Consider the following 20,462-nt stretch of genomic DNA (forward strand, 5'->3'; position numbering starts at 1 on the left):
TCCCTTAACAGGGCTTTCTTTATCTTCCTTTTGCTTCTCACAAGGACCTACACTTGAAAAGGCTTTTTCATTCTCTTCTTCCAGCCTGGGTATCAGATGGATTGCTGCCTTTGTGTTTGCATGCTATTTAAATTGTGATTATTACCTTCTGTGAGCAAAATCATGATCCATACAAATATCACTGCCACTCTCTCATTGTTAGTGCCACTCTCACCTACTGTCTTGCAGTATTTCTGGGAGAGTGTCAGTTTTCAGCACTCCACCTGCATGCATTAAGCTTGAGTAATTATGGCTGTACATCACTTTGGTGTCCATCATAAATGTCTAATTTGTTGGTCAGTGTATGTCTTGTTGATTCTGGATCATAGGCTGACTGTCGCACTTTATGAAGGACCCACGAAAGTAGACTTTATAGAGAAGAAAGAATGGGTGAGCAGAATGCTCCCACATGAACTTAGTCAGTGCTTGCCACTTCATTCTCTGCTCTTCAGTGGTACACCTTATGCCAGTGCTCATAAACATGGGCTTTTTTTGACAGTGGTTCCCTATAACCATGAAGTGGTGACTTTTCCTGGCCCTTTTCCCTTTTTCCAGATTGATCTCATTGTTTTGAAGCCTCCTGTGGCCCCTATACTATGAACAGGATTTGGGCCAGAAAACGTTTAGTTGATAGCATTATCTTTTTGAACCACTAGGATTATGTAATCATTCTTACTATTTCAAATCCTACCAAACTTTGCAGCATTTCTTCTCACTGGCTAAATAATTGCTATTAGGAAAAGGAAAACTTAAGTCTTTTCAGCTGCTTCCTCTTGAGGGATGTAAGATATCAGCAAATTTTGCTAACACGTTCCAGAACAGCCAGCTGTTACTATCCACCTGCAGCCATAATATTGATTGAAAAGAATATAGAACCTAAACATGGATAGCTTCTGTAATTATGTAGAAAGTGTTTAATACATGACTCTACTTCAAATGTCATCTGGCAATGGCTGTAACATGGCATGGAATATATTAGGAAATAATTTAGCTAGTAGAGAAGGTCTCAGTGAAAGACCATGCACTGTTTCCTTATTTTAAATTTCAACTGGTTCCTGAAAATATTACCCATGTACACGGAGGAAGTCAATGGCAAGACCAACAGGGCTCAGACATCCTTTCAATTATCATATAAAAAGTTGCTCACATGTTCCTGTAACTCTGCAATTTCCTAGCAATGTAACTAGAATGGGTTCTTTTGCCAAAGACTGCATATGTATGAAAAGATAGGAAACAGAAAATAAAAGTACCTTTTTTTCCCCCAGCTGATTATATGAAGGTGCCTTTTTTTTGCAAATATTTTGACCTTTTATGGCAAAGAATGGAAGAAGTTTGGCAAGAAGCTTTCAGTTTTAAACCTGTTTTAAATACCTGTGTAGCCTGATTATATGCTCTGTCAGGACCCTTACTATTTTCTTTTTGATGAATCAACACAATACATGTCTTGTGAGTGATTTACATTCTATTGGAGATTTTGGCCCAAGGGATCAAGTAATGTGAGTTGGTCTAGTTACACCACTGCTGGCTTTCTAAATGGACATTTTTGAGTTTTTGGTTGAAACTTTCAGATTACTGATGTTCAGCTGGGAAGTAAAAGCTTAACAGAAAGTTGACTTCTGTTGGCAGGGGAGGGTGTTCAATAACAAATTTGCCATTTTTCCAGGAAAGGTTGAAGGCGAAAACTTGGAGTGACTCTTGCCCTCGCAGTCTTTAAGTCCAACAGGTCAGGCACAGAAGCCAGATTAGCGGTCAGTCCACAGCATGATACTAAATAAGGAACAGCAGTTCCTCTGTAGACCCCTTTCAAAGCTTTTGGCTAGAAGATGGCCTTCTCCACAGTATTCCCCTGCCCTAGACCTAAGTGAGATAACACTGATGTTGACAGTGAAACTCCAAATGGGAAACACTGCCTTACACAGATGTTACATCTCCTATGGGTCTGTGCTTAGTTTGGAGATAAAGAAGGAACTGTCAGGATGGACAGAGAAGCAGGGCAAATGCCTAAATTGGTAATTATTTTTAAAAGTATTTTTTGTCATTAAGGTACAGTTACACTCCATTAACTGAAAAGCACTAATACAGCTTATGGGTGCTGGGCTATCACGAACACCCAAAATATCTCAAATACACAGACAAATACCATGATAAATGCTAAGCTCATTTTATAGTTAGCATAGCAGAGTATCGGAGGTCTTACTGTATTAAAATCCTTTGAGTCTTATTTTAATGTTGCTCTTTGTATCATCCCAGACTTTAGCGTTTCTCTCTTTTAAGTAAGTGAAGAGCTTTACCAAGGGAAAAAAAAAATCCTATAATTCACAATCTGTAGACCATTTTCTGCGTCGCTTTCCTAAGACTTCGGTACCTTGTAAGGACTTGACAATTTCCAGTTAACAAGACACAGGTGCAACTGATTAGCGAGTCTGGCAGAGCTCTAGATGGTCCCTAACATCCTCCCTCAATAGGTGAGTATTTATTTTCCCCTCCTGAGCATCAGCAGGTTTTGAAAACTCCTTAGCTGGAGAGAAAAAGGCTAAATGCTATCAATATTAAAAACTTTTCTATTTGAAAGGACATGTGTTCCTACAAAGGGAAAAATAAAGTATGGGTTATTTTAAAATGTTAGCAGTAATAAATGATTTAAATTTTAAAAGGTCAGAAAAATGAGTTTTTTAAGCTTTCTTTGGGGATTTTGCACAGACCTTGTTTTCTTCAGCATTGATAACAGTTGCAGGTGATACTTTTTTCCTCTCCATTTTGAAGTCCCTCCAGTATAATTCATTTTTGTATAGCTTTGTATAAGGTGCTTTGTCAGGAAAAATCCCAAAGACCTTCTGACACAAATACCAAAATGCAGCACTTCTTTGTGAGAAGGCAGCAATCTCATGTTGCCAGTTTCTCACATTCAGAAATGGTGACTCAAAATCGCCCAAGTTGCGGGGTTGGCTTGAGAAGTTAATTTTTCTTTTCGTGTTGGTTTGTTTTTTTTTTTTTTTTTTTTTTTAATGGAAAGCTATTTTGAAGTAGATCTGCCCTTTAAAGGAATGAAAACTTATATTTATAAAGGAAAGGATTTTTTTTAAAAAAAAGAAGGAAGGAAGGAAGGAATGGATAACCAAGATTCTTGCCAAAGGCAAGAACCTAGCTCACAAAAAGCTGCAGTTTTCAGGAATTCACAAAACACTGTAATATCTAAAGAATCAGCAGGAGAGGAAATCAAGACATCAAGCAGTGAAAGCGAAGCAAAGCCCCATGGTATCCAGTACCTTTGGATCTTTAATGCTCATTCACAGCACAAGACCTCAGACTTAATTTCAGCTGAAAGGTCTTAGTATTACTACTCAGTGCCCATTTCTCTTATTTTGGCCGGTTGAATGATGAAATTGTTCCTGCCTGACTTCAAATAATTGGTCCCCAGGTGCTTTGGCAGCTCATAGCGAAGTTTGTATCATACTTATAGTATGCAGCATTGTCCACTGAATTGACATTATTATGCTATTAATATTAAATATATTATATAATGTTAATATTTCATGTGTATGTTACATCAATATGAAGAATGCCCAACACTTCCTACTGCAAACCCTATTTTTAGTTAGTTATAACTTCTCATACTTGTAATGATTTGACACAAAATTTTCTGTGCCAGGTGTCTGCCTCAGGCGGAATTTTGTGGTGTTCTTTGGTTGGTTTGGTTTTTTTTCCTTTTAATGTCAGCCAAAGCAGCTCAGCTATTCCTGAGATGTTGCCTAGGGAAAACCATGCAAAATAAACCTGGCAATCTTTTTGAAGGGACCTAGTGTGTCCTTATCCTGGGGAAAGGCACTTAACCTTTGGCAAAGGTGTGACTTATCTTTTGGACACCTGCTTTAGTTGGTACGTTCAGATGGAAAACCTGCCAGAATGTGGGTGAACAATGAATGCTTAAGAGATCACAGTCACCCTGTGCTCACGCAGACCTGTTGGAATATGATATCCAATATGACTATCCACACTTAATGCCTTCAGCTCCAATCCCAAACCACCCTGATGTACGCTCCCCCCCGCCTCCCCAAAATAGCGGCTCCTTCCAGCCCCAGTCAGGAAACTGCAAACTTTTGGTAATAAGATAAATTTTGTGAGACATTTCAGCCATCTTTTCCCCTTGTGTTCAAGGGTCATCTTTATCTTGCTCGTGCTAAACACACTGAGCACCCCTTAACGCCTGTTTGTATTTTTAATTCCTGAAATAAGTTTGCGAAGGACTATTGGGAAAAGCAGATTTAATCAGTAAATTTTAAGGCTAAAAGCAGGACCAAGCCTTTCCTCACTTTTCTGTCTTAATAGTTTTAGCAGCAAGATACCTCCAAATGCATACTTACTGCACATATTATGGAAAGAGGACATCTTCCTTCTTCTCTCAGTAGGCAGAACGTACCTGCCTCGTCTCATGTTGTCCAACATCTGTCTGAGACCTGGCAGTCCACACGCAGAGCCTGAGGCTGCAGCAGTTGTCTTCCCTCGTGCTCTGAAGCCACAGTACATCCTGACGCACTCCCCCAAATAGCGTGGTTTTACTTGGTGGTGTCCTGAGAGGCTTTTCTACACCGTGCCTCTTCCACCTACTCAGAAGGTGCAGATCAGTTTGTCAGAATAATGCAGTAGATTGAAAATGTATTCATAACTGAAGTGAAATCTCACAATTACCATTTCTGGTACAGCATCAGTTTGAATATTGCTTCTCTTAGTGGTATTCGTACCCTCCAAAATGAATACAAGTATTTTTATTGTAAACATTTCTGCCATTTTTCTCTGGATTGATGCTCTGGAGACCAGAGCAATTTCTAGGGAATTTGTAAGTACATTTAATCTGGTTTTACTTTCTTAACTTGACACTTAAAAAAAATAATAAAATTACTAGGTTTTTTTTTTTTTTCATTTTTGAGTTTCTGAATTATATTGCTTATTAAATGCTACCCATTGTAGATCTCTATAATTCATAAAACCATACAGAATAATGATAATTTTCTTAGAAAGTGTCTCTTAATGTGCATGGTGTGTATCTAGTCCTGTTGCTCTTTACATTGTATAACGGGTGTGTTAATGAATGACAGTATATACAAAAATTAGACTAAAAATTAGGTTTGTTCAGCAAACGTTTGATTGCTGTACCACAGCCTTTTTATTCTAGCATTCAGTTCAAAGATGTTTGCATACCTTATTGAGCAAGCTGCATATTTTTCTGACTAAGGTGTGTATTCTGTAGTCATTACATTTTTGCACACTTCACTGACTGAGCTGCATGGACTGCTTTAACTATCACCAGGAATACTTGACTGAGTTCAGCTGCTTATTTGAGTGCTTCGGTTTGCGTACTTTATTACTTCAGTGGTATATGTTGATAAAGTTCTGTTCTGTGCTGTTAAATTTTCGGTTCTGCCAATCTAACTATATACCATGCTGAGAACTGCACGCATTGCTAACTGCTTACTCCGTGGTGAACATGAGTGGTTGAAATGTTATAATCTGCAGTGTTTTGTTAAATGAGCTGCATATTTTTGTTTTTATATACGTTGCTTACCCAGTTGTGTACATTTGCCCAACTCATTATACAAAATAAGCTTGATTGGAATAAGAACATTCTCTACCAGCTGTCTGCTCTGAGTCAGTATGTAACAAAATTAGCAACTTTCTCTTTCCAACAGTGACATGATTGCATCCAAAGTTTAAGGCAATTGCTTTGGAGATCTTGTTTGTTTCATTCACTCCATGCAAACATCAAGATTAACAAACCAATTTGTTGCAACTTAATTTGTTTTCACAAATATGAACAGAGTTAAGTAACAGCGGAAAAACTCAGCATTCTAACACAGGAAAATGCTTCCATGGAACATACAGAGACCTAAATATCTTTATCTATCTTAGAGCCATACATTGTAAACATGAGAAGATGGAAGATAACTAGAGACATTCCAAGATGGATATTTCATCAGATAAGCAATATCCTAAATACTTAAAAGTACAAATGTAACATTTTGAATATTAAGTGCATGCTTTCATCAAGAGTTATAGAAATAAGCTCATCTCATGAACATTAGAAAATCTCAAAATGCTGCAATAGACAAAATACATGAAAGCTCATATACAGGGATATGTAGTTTGCTCATTAACTTTGGTACAAAATTGTATTAACATCTTTAAGAAAGTGGTTTTCTCAACTTGCCAGTTTTTTGAGTCAGTTTCAGTAAAACCTACAGGTTATTCTTAGATTTTGTTTGACTAATTTGCAGAGTTTGTGTACATAGAACTACCTCACCTCCAAAAAACTTTTCTTAATTTTTCCTGAGTACAGAGATACTTAATTAGGGCTACAGAATTTACCTGGATTCCTACCTGCCCCACATATAAATGTAAATGTGCCTAGCTCCTGTTAGCGTCCCACTGCTGACTGCTTTCACTTTAATGTCATAATTCGCTGTTGTCTGAGCAGACTGCCTGGAAGGTCCAGATTTGTTTTTGCAAAATTTTACATATGAAAGCTTAATTGATCTTAATGCTTTAGTCAAAGTTGTTTGATTTCAAACGTGGCCATTTAATTCTCGGACTTCTCATGAACCATTATTTAAGAGTGTAAACATTACGATAGTTTGTCCTAAAAACAAACTTGTGAATGCCTAGGGGCAAATATAATTTTTAGTGGTCTGTCTTCACTGATACCTGTGGAAAAGAAATTTAAAGAGAGAGGTACAAATGGAATGTATTAGTATATCCTGGAACTTTATATCAAAATTAATTTAGTCGTCATATTTCATTTTTTCTGTGTACATTAATGTTGGGTATCAAAAGACTATGAGAAACCAGGTATACTGGATTTAACATCTGAAAAGTAAATGTACTACATGAGATGAGCTAGATCCAACCTAGACTTTCTTAACAGAAACAAAGTAAGTAGATTTGCATAAAATGACTTATAGCAGACAGATGGTAAGAAAGGTTTTGTCTCTGTTTTTTCTTCTCCCAGCATGAATTTACTTTCAGTATCAGTCCATTCCCAGTAAAGATCTAGATTTTGCTCTTCCTTTGAACTGTTAAATATCAGCTACATTTTTCCCAATTATTAAACTAAGATCAGAGTTGGACTCTTTTCTTCTTCTCTATCATATTCAAATGAATGATGCCTACGTGCAGTTTCTAGTATGTAGGTATCCTGTACAGTTTTTGCAGATGAAAATTCTTCCTTTTGCCAAGGGAAGTGAAGAGAAATATTCCTTTGTTTGGGGAAAGAAAATCAGAAATCTTTATTTCTTCCTGGTGCTGTGTGAGGCCCAAGTAGGTTGAAAGAAGCAACTAAGAAGCTTTAAGAGATGAAGCATTCTGCTGGAGAAACTGGCTACTTGTGGTTCGGACTGGTGTACTCTGCCGGGTAAAAAAACTGTCTGGATGGCCGGGCCCAAAGAGTTGTGGTGAATGGAGTTAAATCCAGTTGGCGGCTGGTCACAAGTGTTTGCCAGGGCTTGGTATTGGGGCCAGTTCTGTTTAATATCTTTATCAATGATCTGGATGAGGGGATCGAGTGCACCCTCAGTAAGTTTGCAGACAACACTAAGTTGGGCGGGAGTGTTAATCTGCTGGAGGGTAGGAAGGCTCTCCAGAGGGATCTGGACAGGCTGGATCAATGGACCGACGCCAACTGTATGAAGTTCAACAAGGCCACGTGCCGGGTCCTGCACTTCGGTCACAGCAACCCCATGCAGTGCTACAGGTTTGGGAAAGAGTGGCTGGAAACCTGCCTGGTGGAAAAGGACCTGGGGGTGTTTGTTGACAGCAGGCTGAATATGAGCCGGCAGTGTGCCCAGGTGGCCAAGAAGGCCAAGAGCATCCTGGCTTGTGTCAGAAATAGTGTGGCCAGCAGGACTAGGGAAGTGCTTGTTTCCCTGTACTTGCCACTGGTGAGGCCGCACCTCGAATACTGTGTTCAGTTTTGGGCCCCTCACTACAAGAAAGGCATTGAGGTGCTGGAGCGTGTCCAGAGAAGGGCAACGAAGCTGGTGAAAGATCTAGAGAACAAGTCTTATGAGGAATGGCTGAGGGAACTGGGGTTGTTTAGTCTGGAGAAAAGGAGGCTGAGGGGAGACCTTATCGCTCTCTACAACTACCTGAAGGGGGGGTTGTAGGGAGGTGGGGGTCAGTGTCTTCTCCCAAGTAAAAGGACAAGAGGAAATGGCCTCAAGTTGCACCAGAGGAGGTTTAGATTGCATATTAGGAAAAATTTCTTCACCGAAAGGGTTGTCAAACATTGGAACAGGCTGCCCAGGGAAGTGGTTGAGTCACCATCACTGGAGGTATTTAAAAGTTGTCTAGATGTGGTGCTTAGAGACATGGTTTAGTGGTGGACTTGGCAGTGTTAGGTTAATGGTTGAACTTGATGACCTTAAAGGTCTTTTCCATCCTAAGCGATTCTATGATTCTATTCTATGATTCTATGAAGCAGTTGGAAGGTTTTCATGAGGACTGCTATCCTGTCTCCCAGCTTTCCACCAACCTCTCTAACACCAGCTGCAGCAAACTAGACTTGCTTTTCTGTTTTCATATCTTAGTAACCTATTTCTTTGTATGGCTAGGTTATCTACTGAAAAAAATCAGCATATTAAATTAAAAACATACATTTCATGTGTATCACTGCAGTGTAAAACAACATGGACTATTAAAATACTAGGAACAGACAGGGTATCCATTATCTGAGATCTATGGAGAGTAACTAATTCATAAGATACGCATCTATTCCATATATTTTCTGTGTATATTTTTATGCAGCTGATACATGCAATACACATATAAATTCTTTCATAATTTATACCTGACCTCTTTTTTTTTTTTTTTTTTTTTTTTTCCCCCAGAGAGTAATTTTCAATGTTGTCAACTTCAGTAAAACAAAAAGCCTCTATAGAGATGGGATGGCTCCAATGGTGAAATCCACAAGCAGACCAAAATGGTAAGTTATCCTTTCAAAGACTTCCTTAATGAGATAAGTTTTATTTAGCACTTTCTAGTAGTGAAGACCTTATGGCTCACGTGCACCTTTGTTAAGAGTAGGAGAAAACTTTGATGCAAAACCAGTTTTGTGAGGACAGGTTCTCTTTGGAGCAGATGTATGAACTCTGGAGGCCCCTTCCAGCCTTGCTGTGATGGTGTGTCGTAGTGCCTTGTTTCAAGCAGCATGACTGAAGTGCTGTCCATTCAAGGAAAATGAACAGTCAGGGCTTGGGCCAAATTTTTTTTCAGTGACATTCTCACCATCCAACTGTGAGGACAATCCCTGGCCCAGTTTTAGCCTGTGTCAGCTAGCAGTCTCCCAAACAAAGCCTGCAAATAACATGGGAGATGGACTGGGCCTGGGCTGGTTCTGAAAGGCTGTTTGGATTTGTTCTCCCTGTTTTGGGGTGGTTGGAGTTTAGTGGAGGAATGTGAGGTCTTCCATGTGAGTTTTTGATCTCATGTGAGTGAGCAGCATCTGGTCTGATTTATCTAAGGCAGAAGAAGGCTGAACAACCTGGTCGTAAGCTACACAGTATATACAACATGGAAAGGCATGCACACATGAAACACATGAATACCCATATAGATGGTACATTTTCTCAAAGCAAATGTAATGAAACATCTACTGTGAATAATAATATGTAAATCTAATGGTCCTAATGCATGCAGGACTCCCAAGAATTATATGATTTGCCTTTAGCTAGGAGACTTGTTTGAATATGGATAGTGAGGTTAGGCCATAAGTGTACAGTTATGTGTTCTTATAAGCCTTTACAGCTGCTACATTTTATTGGTTAATTAATAATACATTTGATCAAGCTGCGCATTATCTGAGCCTTATAAATATATCTTTCTTAAATACTTCAACTGTCACAAAATTTCCACCCACAAGATGTTAACTTTTGGTGGTCATAAGATCATTGTTATTGGATGGCTTCCTCTTCATATGACCAACAGAATGGCTATTTGGTGTTTTATCTAGATGGTAAGGTCATATGGACAGAAGAGCTGTCTCACAGAACAGTTAGTGGATGGAGTCAATTCCAGCTCAATAGGAGCATGTAATAACATTGAAAATTAATTAAAAAAATCCATTGTGTTTAGTGTTTTTGTAGCAAAAGTCATGCTAATTGTGTTTACTGTTTAACTTAAAAATCTTTTGGGGCATTTCAGGGCCACATTTATCAAGCATATTTTAATCATTTTTCAAAACCTTTTCCTTCTCTCACTGGGGTCTGGCATTTGAAGCTAAGTATATTGTGTGTTAAGTTTATCTATAAATCAGATATTGCTTTCATACAAATTTTATGCCTTCCTTTGGTTTCAAATTAATGTGTAAATCTTACAAAACAATGCAAAATCGGCTTTTTCTAGAACATATAGGCTCCCTCACTATTTTTAAAACAGATTTCTCTTCCATTTCCCCAGAGATCTATTTATTTTTTGTGTTTTATATTTTTAGGGGATGTATTTTGCTCCCATGAAAGTGAGGAATGAATAACATTGCCTGGAGCCAGGCACAGTGTAGGCAGCAGGTGCTGAGCAGCTTCCTTGTACAGGGCTACCACCATACTTTAATCCTGTTTCAGAAATTCTAGCTGTAATTTTTTTTCTTTAAAAAGATCATTATTCTATTAAGGTATTTTTATTTTTTTTTTAATACTCTGTGTATGAAAACATCTTGCTGTACTTTGAAGGTGCACATTAATTCATACTGTTATCAAGGACCTCAGTGATATTGGGGTCTACTCAGTATAATTTTCTGTCTTGATATTAATAGCAGTTATGCATGTGTTTTCCAAGTGGGAAAACACATACATTATTTTTGGATATATGCTTTCTATTAGAGCTGTCTTCCACTTGGATTATGCCTTTTACAATTACCTCTGTATCTGTTTCCATGGCATTCTAGTGAAACCTGTAAACAAAATTTTCTCTTTCTCTGTTTGCTGAAATAGAATTTACTAGTACTTACAGTTGCTAATGCAGCATACAGGTAGTTGTAGTCCTTGAACATGAACGGGGCAATATCCAGCCACATCAATTTGACCCTGTTTGATGCATCGTATATATTAGTGTAGTAAGCAATACTGAATCATTCAATTCTGCAAAAGTGCTGAGGCTTACCCAAGGGTACTCTGGATTCAGAATTGTGGAAGGAAAGTATTGGAACTCTCCACCTTATATTAAGATTTAAGTCAGCATAACGGGTTGGTGGATATAATGTAATTAAATTAGAAAATGATATATTAATTACAAAAAGTTGAGGAAACACAAAAGGCTTTAAAATCAAGTTAAAAGGAAGATTACCAGAAGCCGTTGTTTCCAAATATTCTGTAACAGAGCTCGGTCCTTCATCTCTGAACTCTTCTGTACTAAATATTTGAGGAACTCTTCATTATTGTGCCCACCTGTGGAGGCATGTGATCCATGCTGAAATTCTCCCAACTTCCTCTGGCCACACTGATAGAAGCAATCCTGTGCCACACATAACTAGTCCACTCCCCTTTTTATACAGTCAGGTTTGAGTTTTAGGGTGATAAAGTGTCTGTTTTCCTTTTTGCATTTGAGAGCTATAGGTTCATCACTCCTCTTAATAACAGATATTCAAGCCCCAGTTACGCCCTTTTGATTTAAATGAGAAAGTTCCCACTGTATTTAGGATAGCATTTGACCATATTACTTGCAAAATCTTGCATATCAAAAGTAGATTGGCCTCCAGAGACTGCAAATTTTAATGTTTGTTTTGAATATGGTTACGCAAACATGGCTCCGAGCTTTGCAACATTTTGTGAGTTTGATTCTTGACTCTGGAACAAATCACTGCCAAATGCTCTTGAAGTAGAGAGTGTGTCAAACACAAATCAACGTTTTTGACCTGTATTCTCTTGCCCTGTGGGGTAAGATCTTTAAATGCAGTCAGCATCAAGGTTCAGCTCAGTGTTACTGATGTAAATGGAGTATATCACTGTCATCAAAGCACTCTATGTGGACACAGATGTTCTGGTGTTGACATATTCTTCTCTTTTGAAGTAAGGCCAAACATTTCCAGTAATGAGCTACTTAAAAAGAGGAAGCAGTATGCTGAAGGATAAGGAAAAAACAGATTTCTTGGTAAAGAAAAAGATTATTTTTTAAAAAGAAAAAAACAGAAAAATAAATTCTGATTGAAGTGATATCTATTTTCCCCATACACGGTCATAGATTTACTGAGTATTAATTCCCAGATGGATAGAGCCAAAAAAATAAAAAAGAGAACTAAGATAAAATTCCAAGTCCCTCTACCCATTTTTTGGTGTTTTTTGTGGACATGCTCTGTTGACACTAAATAGCATGAGGTTGTATCAGTTGCATCAGTCAAATCTGACTGCAATGAATCACAGCTCATACGTAGAAGTGCAGCATTGTGTCTCACCATGTTACATCAGTTGCTTTTCATAGCAAATTGGACAAGATGAAACTCAGGATTTTATTTCAAGCCATTGGAATGGGCTGTGTCTGGTGACTTAACGTTTTTGCTTAAAATTAGCTGGTTGCTCAGAAGTATTACAGCAAGATTTTAGAGAATTGGTGGAATTTTTTCCACAACAATGACTACTACAAATATAAAAACTTAATTAATATCATAGAGACCTGTTCTGTTTTGCCTGGGTCTGTTTGCTTTGTCTGTTTTGTGGAGGTGAAGAATTTGAAGGGAGATTGATTTGAGGAAATTAATTTTTTGCTATGCTGATGCAGTTACTACTATAATCTTATTTTTCTTTGCTGCTTCATTTAAATGCAACCTAATTTTGTTTCAGTTCCTTAATCATGATATCGCACTAAAAGCTCTGTCCTTGGAAGGTGTTAGTAAAGCCGTCCATGTGGGCATAGCAGTGGAAGACCACTTAAGTACATATACCATACTATTATATTGATTGCACGAAGTTTTACAAGTTTCTCAAAGTGAAATAGAAGAGTGAGTTGTTCAAGAGGCAGCAGATTTTCCAAATGATGAAGTGAGCAAATATTCCCTTTGGGCAGAGAACAGCTATAACTCTTGATTATTTAGTGTGAGCATTGCCTCATTGGGGACATTAGTTTTTCAAATTGTGCTAATCTTTTAAAAGTAACAACTGGCCACTCATCACCTTAGGTATTTCAGCAAGATCATGTGCAAAACTCTAATTAGTATTTATAGAACAGCAACTCCTCCCAGTAGAATAGTAGCGGTAGCTGGCAAATATCTGGTTGACACCTGTTAAGTCTTCAGACATCCATTGTATTTTATTCTGCATTTCAAATGAGCAGAGAGCAGTAGGTGAAGTCCCCATAATTAAGGGATAAAGGATAATAAATAACATGGTTCTTGAGTGGATGAACACAAGGTTAAAGGCTGTTCTGCAGTTGAGATGCTTTATTTCAGGAATTGTTTATAAGTAATAATGCTAGCTAAAATATTATGGAGCCTTCAGCATATGAGAGAGGATTTATGTCTAGATTTACATGTGTTTTGTTTATGATGTCAGATTTCAAACTGCTTCTTGGCAAAGCAGCTGCTTTCTTCCCTGTCTTTTATCTCACTCAGCATTGATGGCTTTTAACTGGATAGCTGCCTTCCCCAGCAAGCACTCCACTACCTCTGTTGCTGTAACATCTACTGTTAAATACTCACAACACATTGCTTCTGAAGTGTTTTTCTTTTCCAGTAAACCTGAGAGTACAGAAAAACTTCTAGGTAATTAATTCAAATTTGAATCTATATGTATCTTGGTAAATATTGTCATGATGAGGAATTTTGGTAGACATCGAGAAAAGCAATGCAAGTTTTATGAACAATACTCCCATATGTTCCATTCATCAGAAGGGGACAAGACTGAGAAAATCTGAATTTTGAGTAGCTAAAATGTGTTGATTCTTGCCAAGTTTCTTTAACATTTGTGTCTACAAAGCAGTGTTACAATCACTACCATGTCTACCAGGCTGCATTATACATTCAGAGACTTTCAGCAGCATTTTTAGTATGTATTTATATATCTTTAGCCATAAGATAAGCTGTTTGTGAAATGAGCTGTCATTTGTGGTGAAACAGTTTGAGAATAAAGCACTAAATATATATATAGCTTGCTAATCTGAAAGACTAGAATGGCTTACTATAAAATATATAGCGGGCTAGGGTTAGTGATAACATCACCTGAATTTAGGTAAAGAAGATGAACAAGCTGTTATCATTACCTGATTCCTTCCTTGGCCTATTTTACAACTTTGGCTATTCTCTGAAGTTTGTTCCTTCGCCAGTTTTATAATGTGTGCTTGTTCTTGCTTTCCTGAGGGATCTGGTGAGAACGCTTTTGGAGGTTCAGAAATATTTCCCATGGCACAGGTGTGTGTTGATGCAGTCTTTGCCCTGTGCAGATCTGCTCCTCAGAGCTGCTCCCTCCCTTTTGCTAGTAAAACTCTGCATAGGATGAACAGACTGGGAGCTGGCCCAGTTTAAAAGTAAACTTTCAAGGAGGAAAAAGAGGATTCGGTCTTGGTCTGATTCATCACATATATCCAAAACCAGCTGTATGCGTCCAGCTGGAGGAGCAATGAGGGAGGTGGGAATAAGTGGCTGGAGCAGGGGAGAGGAAATGAGGATAGCAGCTGCTAAGAAAATGCCTAGAGAATTGTCTGTGGAACCACAGCTTCCATTTCAATAACTTGTAGCATTTTATTTGGAGAAAATAGGGAAAAAGACATTGCAGTATTGACCTTTTAAAATCCCACATTGAGTGATAAGCAGGAGTAGTTTTGTCTTGGTCTTACTGTAGCTCTTTGGAAGAAAATAAGATGTTTTTAGACAGTTTTGAGGTTGGCATGTATATGAAAGTAAAATAACTGCCTCTGAAGTCAGTCCCTGGGTAAATTAACGTTTGTGTGAATCTTGTGAAATAACAAAAGAAACAGACCTAACCACTCTACAAACCCATAAAAGAAATGCAATCTCTTCCCCTTTCCCAGTCTAGCAAAGGCAGTTGTTCCTGGGAATATAGAGTAGGTTACATATCACTCTTATCAGCAACAGCTTTTGTGGAAATAGAGAAGAGGTTATATTCTGCTGTCACAAAGTATGAATCAGATCCCACAACTAATGTGTTTATTGTGTGCTAACTAAATGGGATTAGTTTGCGGCAAGAAAGAAAGTTAAATTTTATTGACTGGGTGCTTTACTGGAAATTTAAGATGCATGGAATTATGTTGGGGAAAATTAATAAGAAGGAAATTAAATTAATATAAAAGAAGGCAAATGTATTTTAGGATTCAAAGAGAAAATAATGAAGAAGGTCCAAAGGACTGCTAAGCCATCATTTAAAAACCCTAGCTATTTTATATGTATGTGTGTGTTTCCTCATCATTTATCTGACTGATCTCCTATAAATCAATTTATTTAGATTACAGCAGAGTCAAAAGGCCCCAGCCAGGATCAAGACTCATTGTGCTTACTGCTGTGGAAACATATAAACAGACAAAGTCCTTTTCCAAAGTTGTGAAAATTTTATGATTGATTTCAGTAAGAGCAAAGTTAGGCCAATACTGAGCACTTCTGAAAATTCCATCCTTAAAGATTTATTCCATGCAGTAACTGTTTAAAAAAATGACATACTGCTTACATAAGAGTCTAAATATTTGATGGTTATAGTATTTACATCTAAAACACCAGAGGCTATGTGCTTTAATACCTCAATCTGTTTCCCATATACTCTGTCAACATGAGTTCCCTGCATTGATTGAGGGCACTCTGTGATCCCTAAGGTCGTATTCATGAAAGGTTACCCTTGGTACTACTTTAGTCATGAAAGGTTTGAAGCACATAGGCAACAAATGGGTCTATTCCTGCTAGGTGCATTTTTGTCATCTATAAATACTTAATTACTGGGGTGCTGATGAGAAGTTCAAAATCCTAAAAAAGTGCAGTTGCCTGAAAATCGTTCCTCCATCACCAGTGCAAATCACAATGAAATTTGCAGTTGGGAGGTTTTGTGGCAGTTTAAAACAACTGAATTGTAGGTTTTTCCCACTACAGTCCATGGTATTGAGTTTAATGGCTGCAAAATATGACCAGAGCTGTGCATTACATCCCATCCTGAAACAGGTCATTCTCTTTCCTCAGGTGATGGGCATTTGGTGGAACTGATTGCATGAAAAGTGTTCACAGAACTGGGTCCCTAACCTTGGCAGGTTAAAAAAAAAGTATATAAAATTGAGGCTTTTTCCCCCCAAAATGAGTCTGTAAGTTAGATAAATATGGGCAGCACTGAACTCAAAGCAGAGTCAAACTACCAAGAGGACATTGCAGCTTTTCATTGCAATTTTGTACTTTGAACTAATGGAGCGAAGCAGAATGGAAATCACCTCTGTTAAGAATGGCATTTATCAGCCGTAAGTACTTAGTAGTAAGAGCCCTACACAGACAAAGCTGAGTGTCACCAAGAAATGTACTTGAAAATCAGACTGTTAACACAAGACTACACAAATAAGAGCCAAAAACTGTAATCAGAAAATGCAACATCTCTTTAAGAATGTCTTAATGGTCTGAAGAGTGCTAGACAAGTTGAATTTAACAAGATATAATAACCTATGACATAATATAATTGAGAATGCATCAGGATGCAGCACAGTCAGGTTAAATTTTGGCTTTCCTTCACTTAGCCTTGCAACTTTAAAGATCTTTCAGCATACGATTTTAGAAATACATAGTACTGTTTACATTTAAATATGACATAAAACATAGGATGTGCAATATATCAGAAATACAATTCTAAGTAAAGTTAGGGCTGAAATATCCAGCCTAGTATTTTTAAATGTTTGAATCATTAACAACAACTTTTTCAGTCATTTTCTGTGAAGAAACAATATTTAGTGCAGAGGAAAAAGTAGTGGGAACTATTCATTGTGAACTTGCGATAAAAGTGAGACGGTTATCAGGCACCTGCCTTATATTTGAAGTGCCATGGTAAAAGCCAAAGCAATGAGTTCAATTTCTTTTTCAATAGAACATAAAATAGAAGACAAAAACATTTTGCTGTACTGTGGAAATTGAGAATTGTAGAGAAAATAAGCAGTAAATAAGTATGGCAGGTGATAATGCAGGAACAGGACATTAAAATAATAGGTGCTGTTTCTTGAACTTTGTCTCATGGGATTCAACAATTGTATATAAACCGAAAATATAAACCCCTAATTTTTATGCTGTGATTATTAAGGTTAAGTTATGAATTAACTTCTGTATGTCACCGGTTTGAGAGAATTAAAATGTAATGATAATGGAATAGAGATAAGATCTTTCCTGCATCTCTAGATGCTGAAGCAGTGGCTGAAGTTTGTTTTTTCCAGCTGCTTCAAGTAGGATTATTGAATTCTAGCTTGAAAGCGAAACTTCATCTTCCAGCTTCACTATATTAAGCAACTCTGAGATTGAAAACGTAGCAAGAGCTCTCCTAGTGTGATTAGAAAGTATCCAATATTTTTTGGCAGCAAATACTAATTCCAATCTTTCTGTCTAGTACCGCTCAAGCAGCACAAGGATAACTGGCTGTCTTATGCTTTGGGTAATGGAAAGGTGAGGCTCCAGGCTCTCAGCGGAAAGCTGGTGGCTTTGCTGACAGTTCCCTACCTCTAAAAAATAAGAGTGCTGCTGGAGAGGGGAAGGGCTATGCTAGCAAGGGGACTGGGCAGTGCTGGTGCTTGGCTGGAATATCCTCCCTTTGGAAACCATGAACCATTAGTACAGGTTTGAACAATACAGCACCTTCAACTGCTCTCAGACGGTTGCCTTTCTCTGTGCGCAACCTCACTGCCACTAAGTAGGTCTGTTGGTGGAATTCGGGGCTGGTATTTATCTGCCCGGGGTCCCAGGACATGGGGCAGCCAGGCTAGAGAGTCTCTCCAGTCCCTGTAATGGAGTCCCCAGGTCTGGGACTTACCCACAGCATCGTTATGCAGATGGGCTGCAGGTGAGCTGTGCAGCTGACATGCAGGTGTCCATCCTCAGGGCATTATATTTGCTACAGGTGTGCAGCTAATTGCAAAAAAGACTCTTGCGTCTGCCCTTCTCCCACACGACAGACGGGAGGCTCTGAGGCAGCAGGTGAGCTCTGTTTTACTGGCTGGTAAGGGTTTTTTTACAGCTTCCTAAATCCCAATAGTATGCAAGTTATTTAACTGTTTTTATCTTCTAACAGTGAGGTGTGTGTGTTAATTATTAAAAATGATGATGAAGAAGCTTTAAAATATTTATTTTGGCTAGACAGCTTTATTTGAAGCAAGATGCCCCATGTGGGCCTAGGCTGAGGGGATGTGGTTGTTGTGGGGCTGCACCCCGTGCCCTGGTGGCCATCTTCCCTCAGGCACTGCCTGCTCCCCCTTGCGCTGCTCAGGCTCGGCCTTGTGCAGTTGTGCTGCCTTATTCCCTCATTTTTCTCCATTCTGTGCTCTTGCACAGCCACCCCTCCTCAAGGATTCTGAGCCTGGAGAGAAAATGGCGGGTGCTGGTGATGAGAGGGCTTGGGATCTGCTAGTGTGCCCTGGCCCTTTGGGGGTGCCTGTGGGTGTGTAAGTGGGTTGTGGGTGTTTGCTCGGGTGCCATCTGCCCACAGTGTGGCCAAGTGAACTGTGTTGCAAGAAGCACAGTAATGAAAAGAAAGTGTCCTATCAGCAGCTCGAGAATTAGATTCTTATTAGGGCTAGTTGTAAATTTATTAGGGAATTGCACTGGGTAGGTGGACTTGCAGTGAAATGATTTCAAATGGCAAAATTAGTAACTTCCAAAATTGGGAATTGCTATTGAGATAGAGGAAGAAAATTGTGTTTGTGTTAGCTTTTTGTTTGAAGACTTCACTGTTCATCCTTTTTCAGTGCTGTTGTAAAAAATACTGTATTCATTCTATGAAGAATTTTTCAAAATAGTTTATTGCAAATGTGTGATACCCTTCAGCAAATTTATAGGAAAGGCCATTGCAGCTCAAGATAAAAAGAGATTCAACTTAAAAGGATAGATTCACCATAGAAAGAAAAAAATCAAGGAATATCCAAGTTAAAGTAATTTACCATGCCTTTTAATATTTGATTAAAATTCTCTCCTAATATTTTTCTCAGTGTAGTTAAAAAGCACGAGTACCTCACAGTTTTGAGACCAGCAGTGCTATAATAATTTAGCTTTGATAAGGAAAAGAATTTTTCCCCATCTGCTACTCTACTGGATAGTTTAATGCTCTTACGGTTGTCTTTTAAATGTCATGGAGTCAATGAAGGGGAGTCATGCAGCATATGTATGTTTGTGTGTAGTTTTTTCATTAAATGTAATTCCCTGCGCTCCCCTGAGTGACTGTCACTACCCCGGGTGTGCTGGTGGAAGGGATTGTGGTGCAAATCCTTCCTGGAAAGTGTTTGACTCATTTGGGCTATGAGAACTTGAGGAATGACTCAGCAAGGGGAAGAGTGTAGCTGCAGGTGCAGTCGGAAGGGCTTTAACTTCAGGAGCAGCTTCTGTAGTTAAATGTAAAGTTAAGGTAAGGTAAGCAGGGAAGGAAGCCTATTCGGATTCAGATGCCTGGGTGTTAACCCCTGCAGGCAAAAGTCTGATACTTCCTTTAAAAGGAGGAAAAATGGGAAATACTGTTTGTGCACTGGGTAAAATGAAGGGGGAGTAGATTTAGGTGGGAATCATGGATATAAGTATAGTTTTCTGTATAAGTTAAAAAAAAAAAAAAAAAAAAGCCCTCTGTTGTAGTGCTGTATGTCATGTTCCTTATGTGGTTAACTCTTACATTTTGGCCTGAAAAGCACATAGACTTCAGAACCAGTAAGTTACATGCAATCTTGGCCTTTAATCATGTACTGAGAATGATCACCTGGAGGAAATTTCCACTGTTGTGCAGTTGCACACTAAGAGTCTTACTTGGAGTACAGAAGCAAAGGGAGAAAAAGTATGAGGTATCAGTTACACAGAAGATAACAAGAGTAGCTTTTCTTTTGAAAGTATTTAACAGGTGTAACTCTGCTTTCCTGCCATTATCTCTATGAGTAAGCATGGGTCTGGATGTTTGTGCATCAGTCTGAAAGGGAACGTTAAACTGCAGGTCTGCTGGTAAAGAAGCCAGTCTATTTCTGTAACTGTGTAATCTACTGAGAGTTCTTCCTTCAGATTTACTCTAAAGTGTCCCCCACCAATGCAAGATACCCATACATCAGAAGTTAGCATCTGTGATCTGTGTGGTCGTATTCTTTGACTAGAGTCCCACAGTACAGTGAAAATTAATAGAGCATTCTGGCATTGTCATTTTTAATACTCATCAGCTTGTATCTGTGTACTATGAAAGTATAGAAACCAAGAACCTAGATACACCATAAATGATGGGGGGTGGGGTATATGCTTGTGTGTGGGATGC

General features: G+C 38.4%; 1 protein-coding gene across 4 annotated transcripts in view; it reads left to right on the forward strand.

The window, feature by feature from the left end:
- The window catches only part of LOC126041974 (BEN domain-containing protein 5), a 980,738-nt gene that overhangs the window by 241,745 nt on the left and 718,531 nt on the right, over positions 1-20,462 (forward strand). For all 4 annotated transcript variants that reach the window (XM_049808428.1, XM_049808425.1, XM_049808427.1 and 1 more), the window contains exon 4: positions 8,916-9,010. In XM_049808428.1, coding sequence (XP_049664385.1) covers positions 8,916-9,010 — 95 coding nt within the window. The remainder of the gene's footprint in view (positions 1-8,915; positions 9,011-20,462) is intronic.

The sequence above is a fragment of the Accipiter gentilis genome, chromosome 8 (assembly GCF_929443795.1).
Source record: "Accipiter gentilis chromosome 8, bAccGen1.1, whole genome shotgun sequence".
Lineage (NCBI taxonomy): Eukaryota > Metazoa > Chordata > Aves > Accipitriformes > Accipitridae > Astur > Astur gentilis.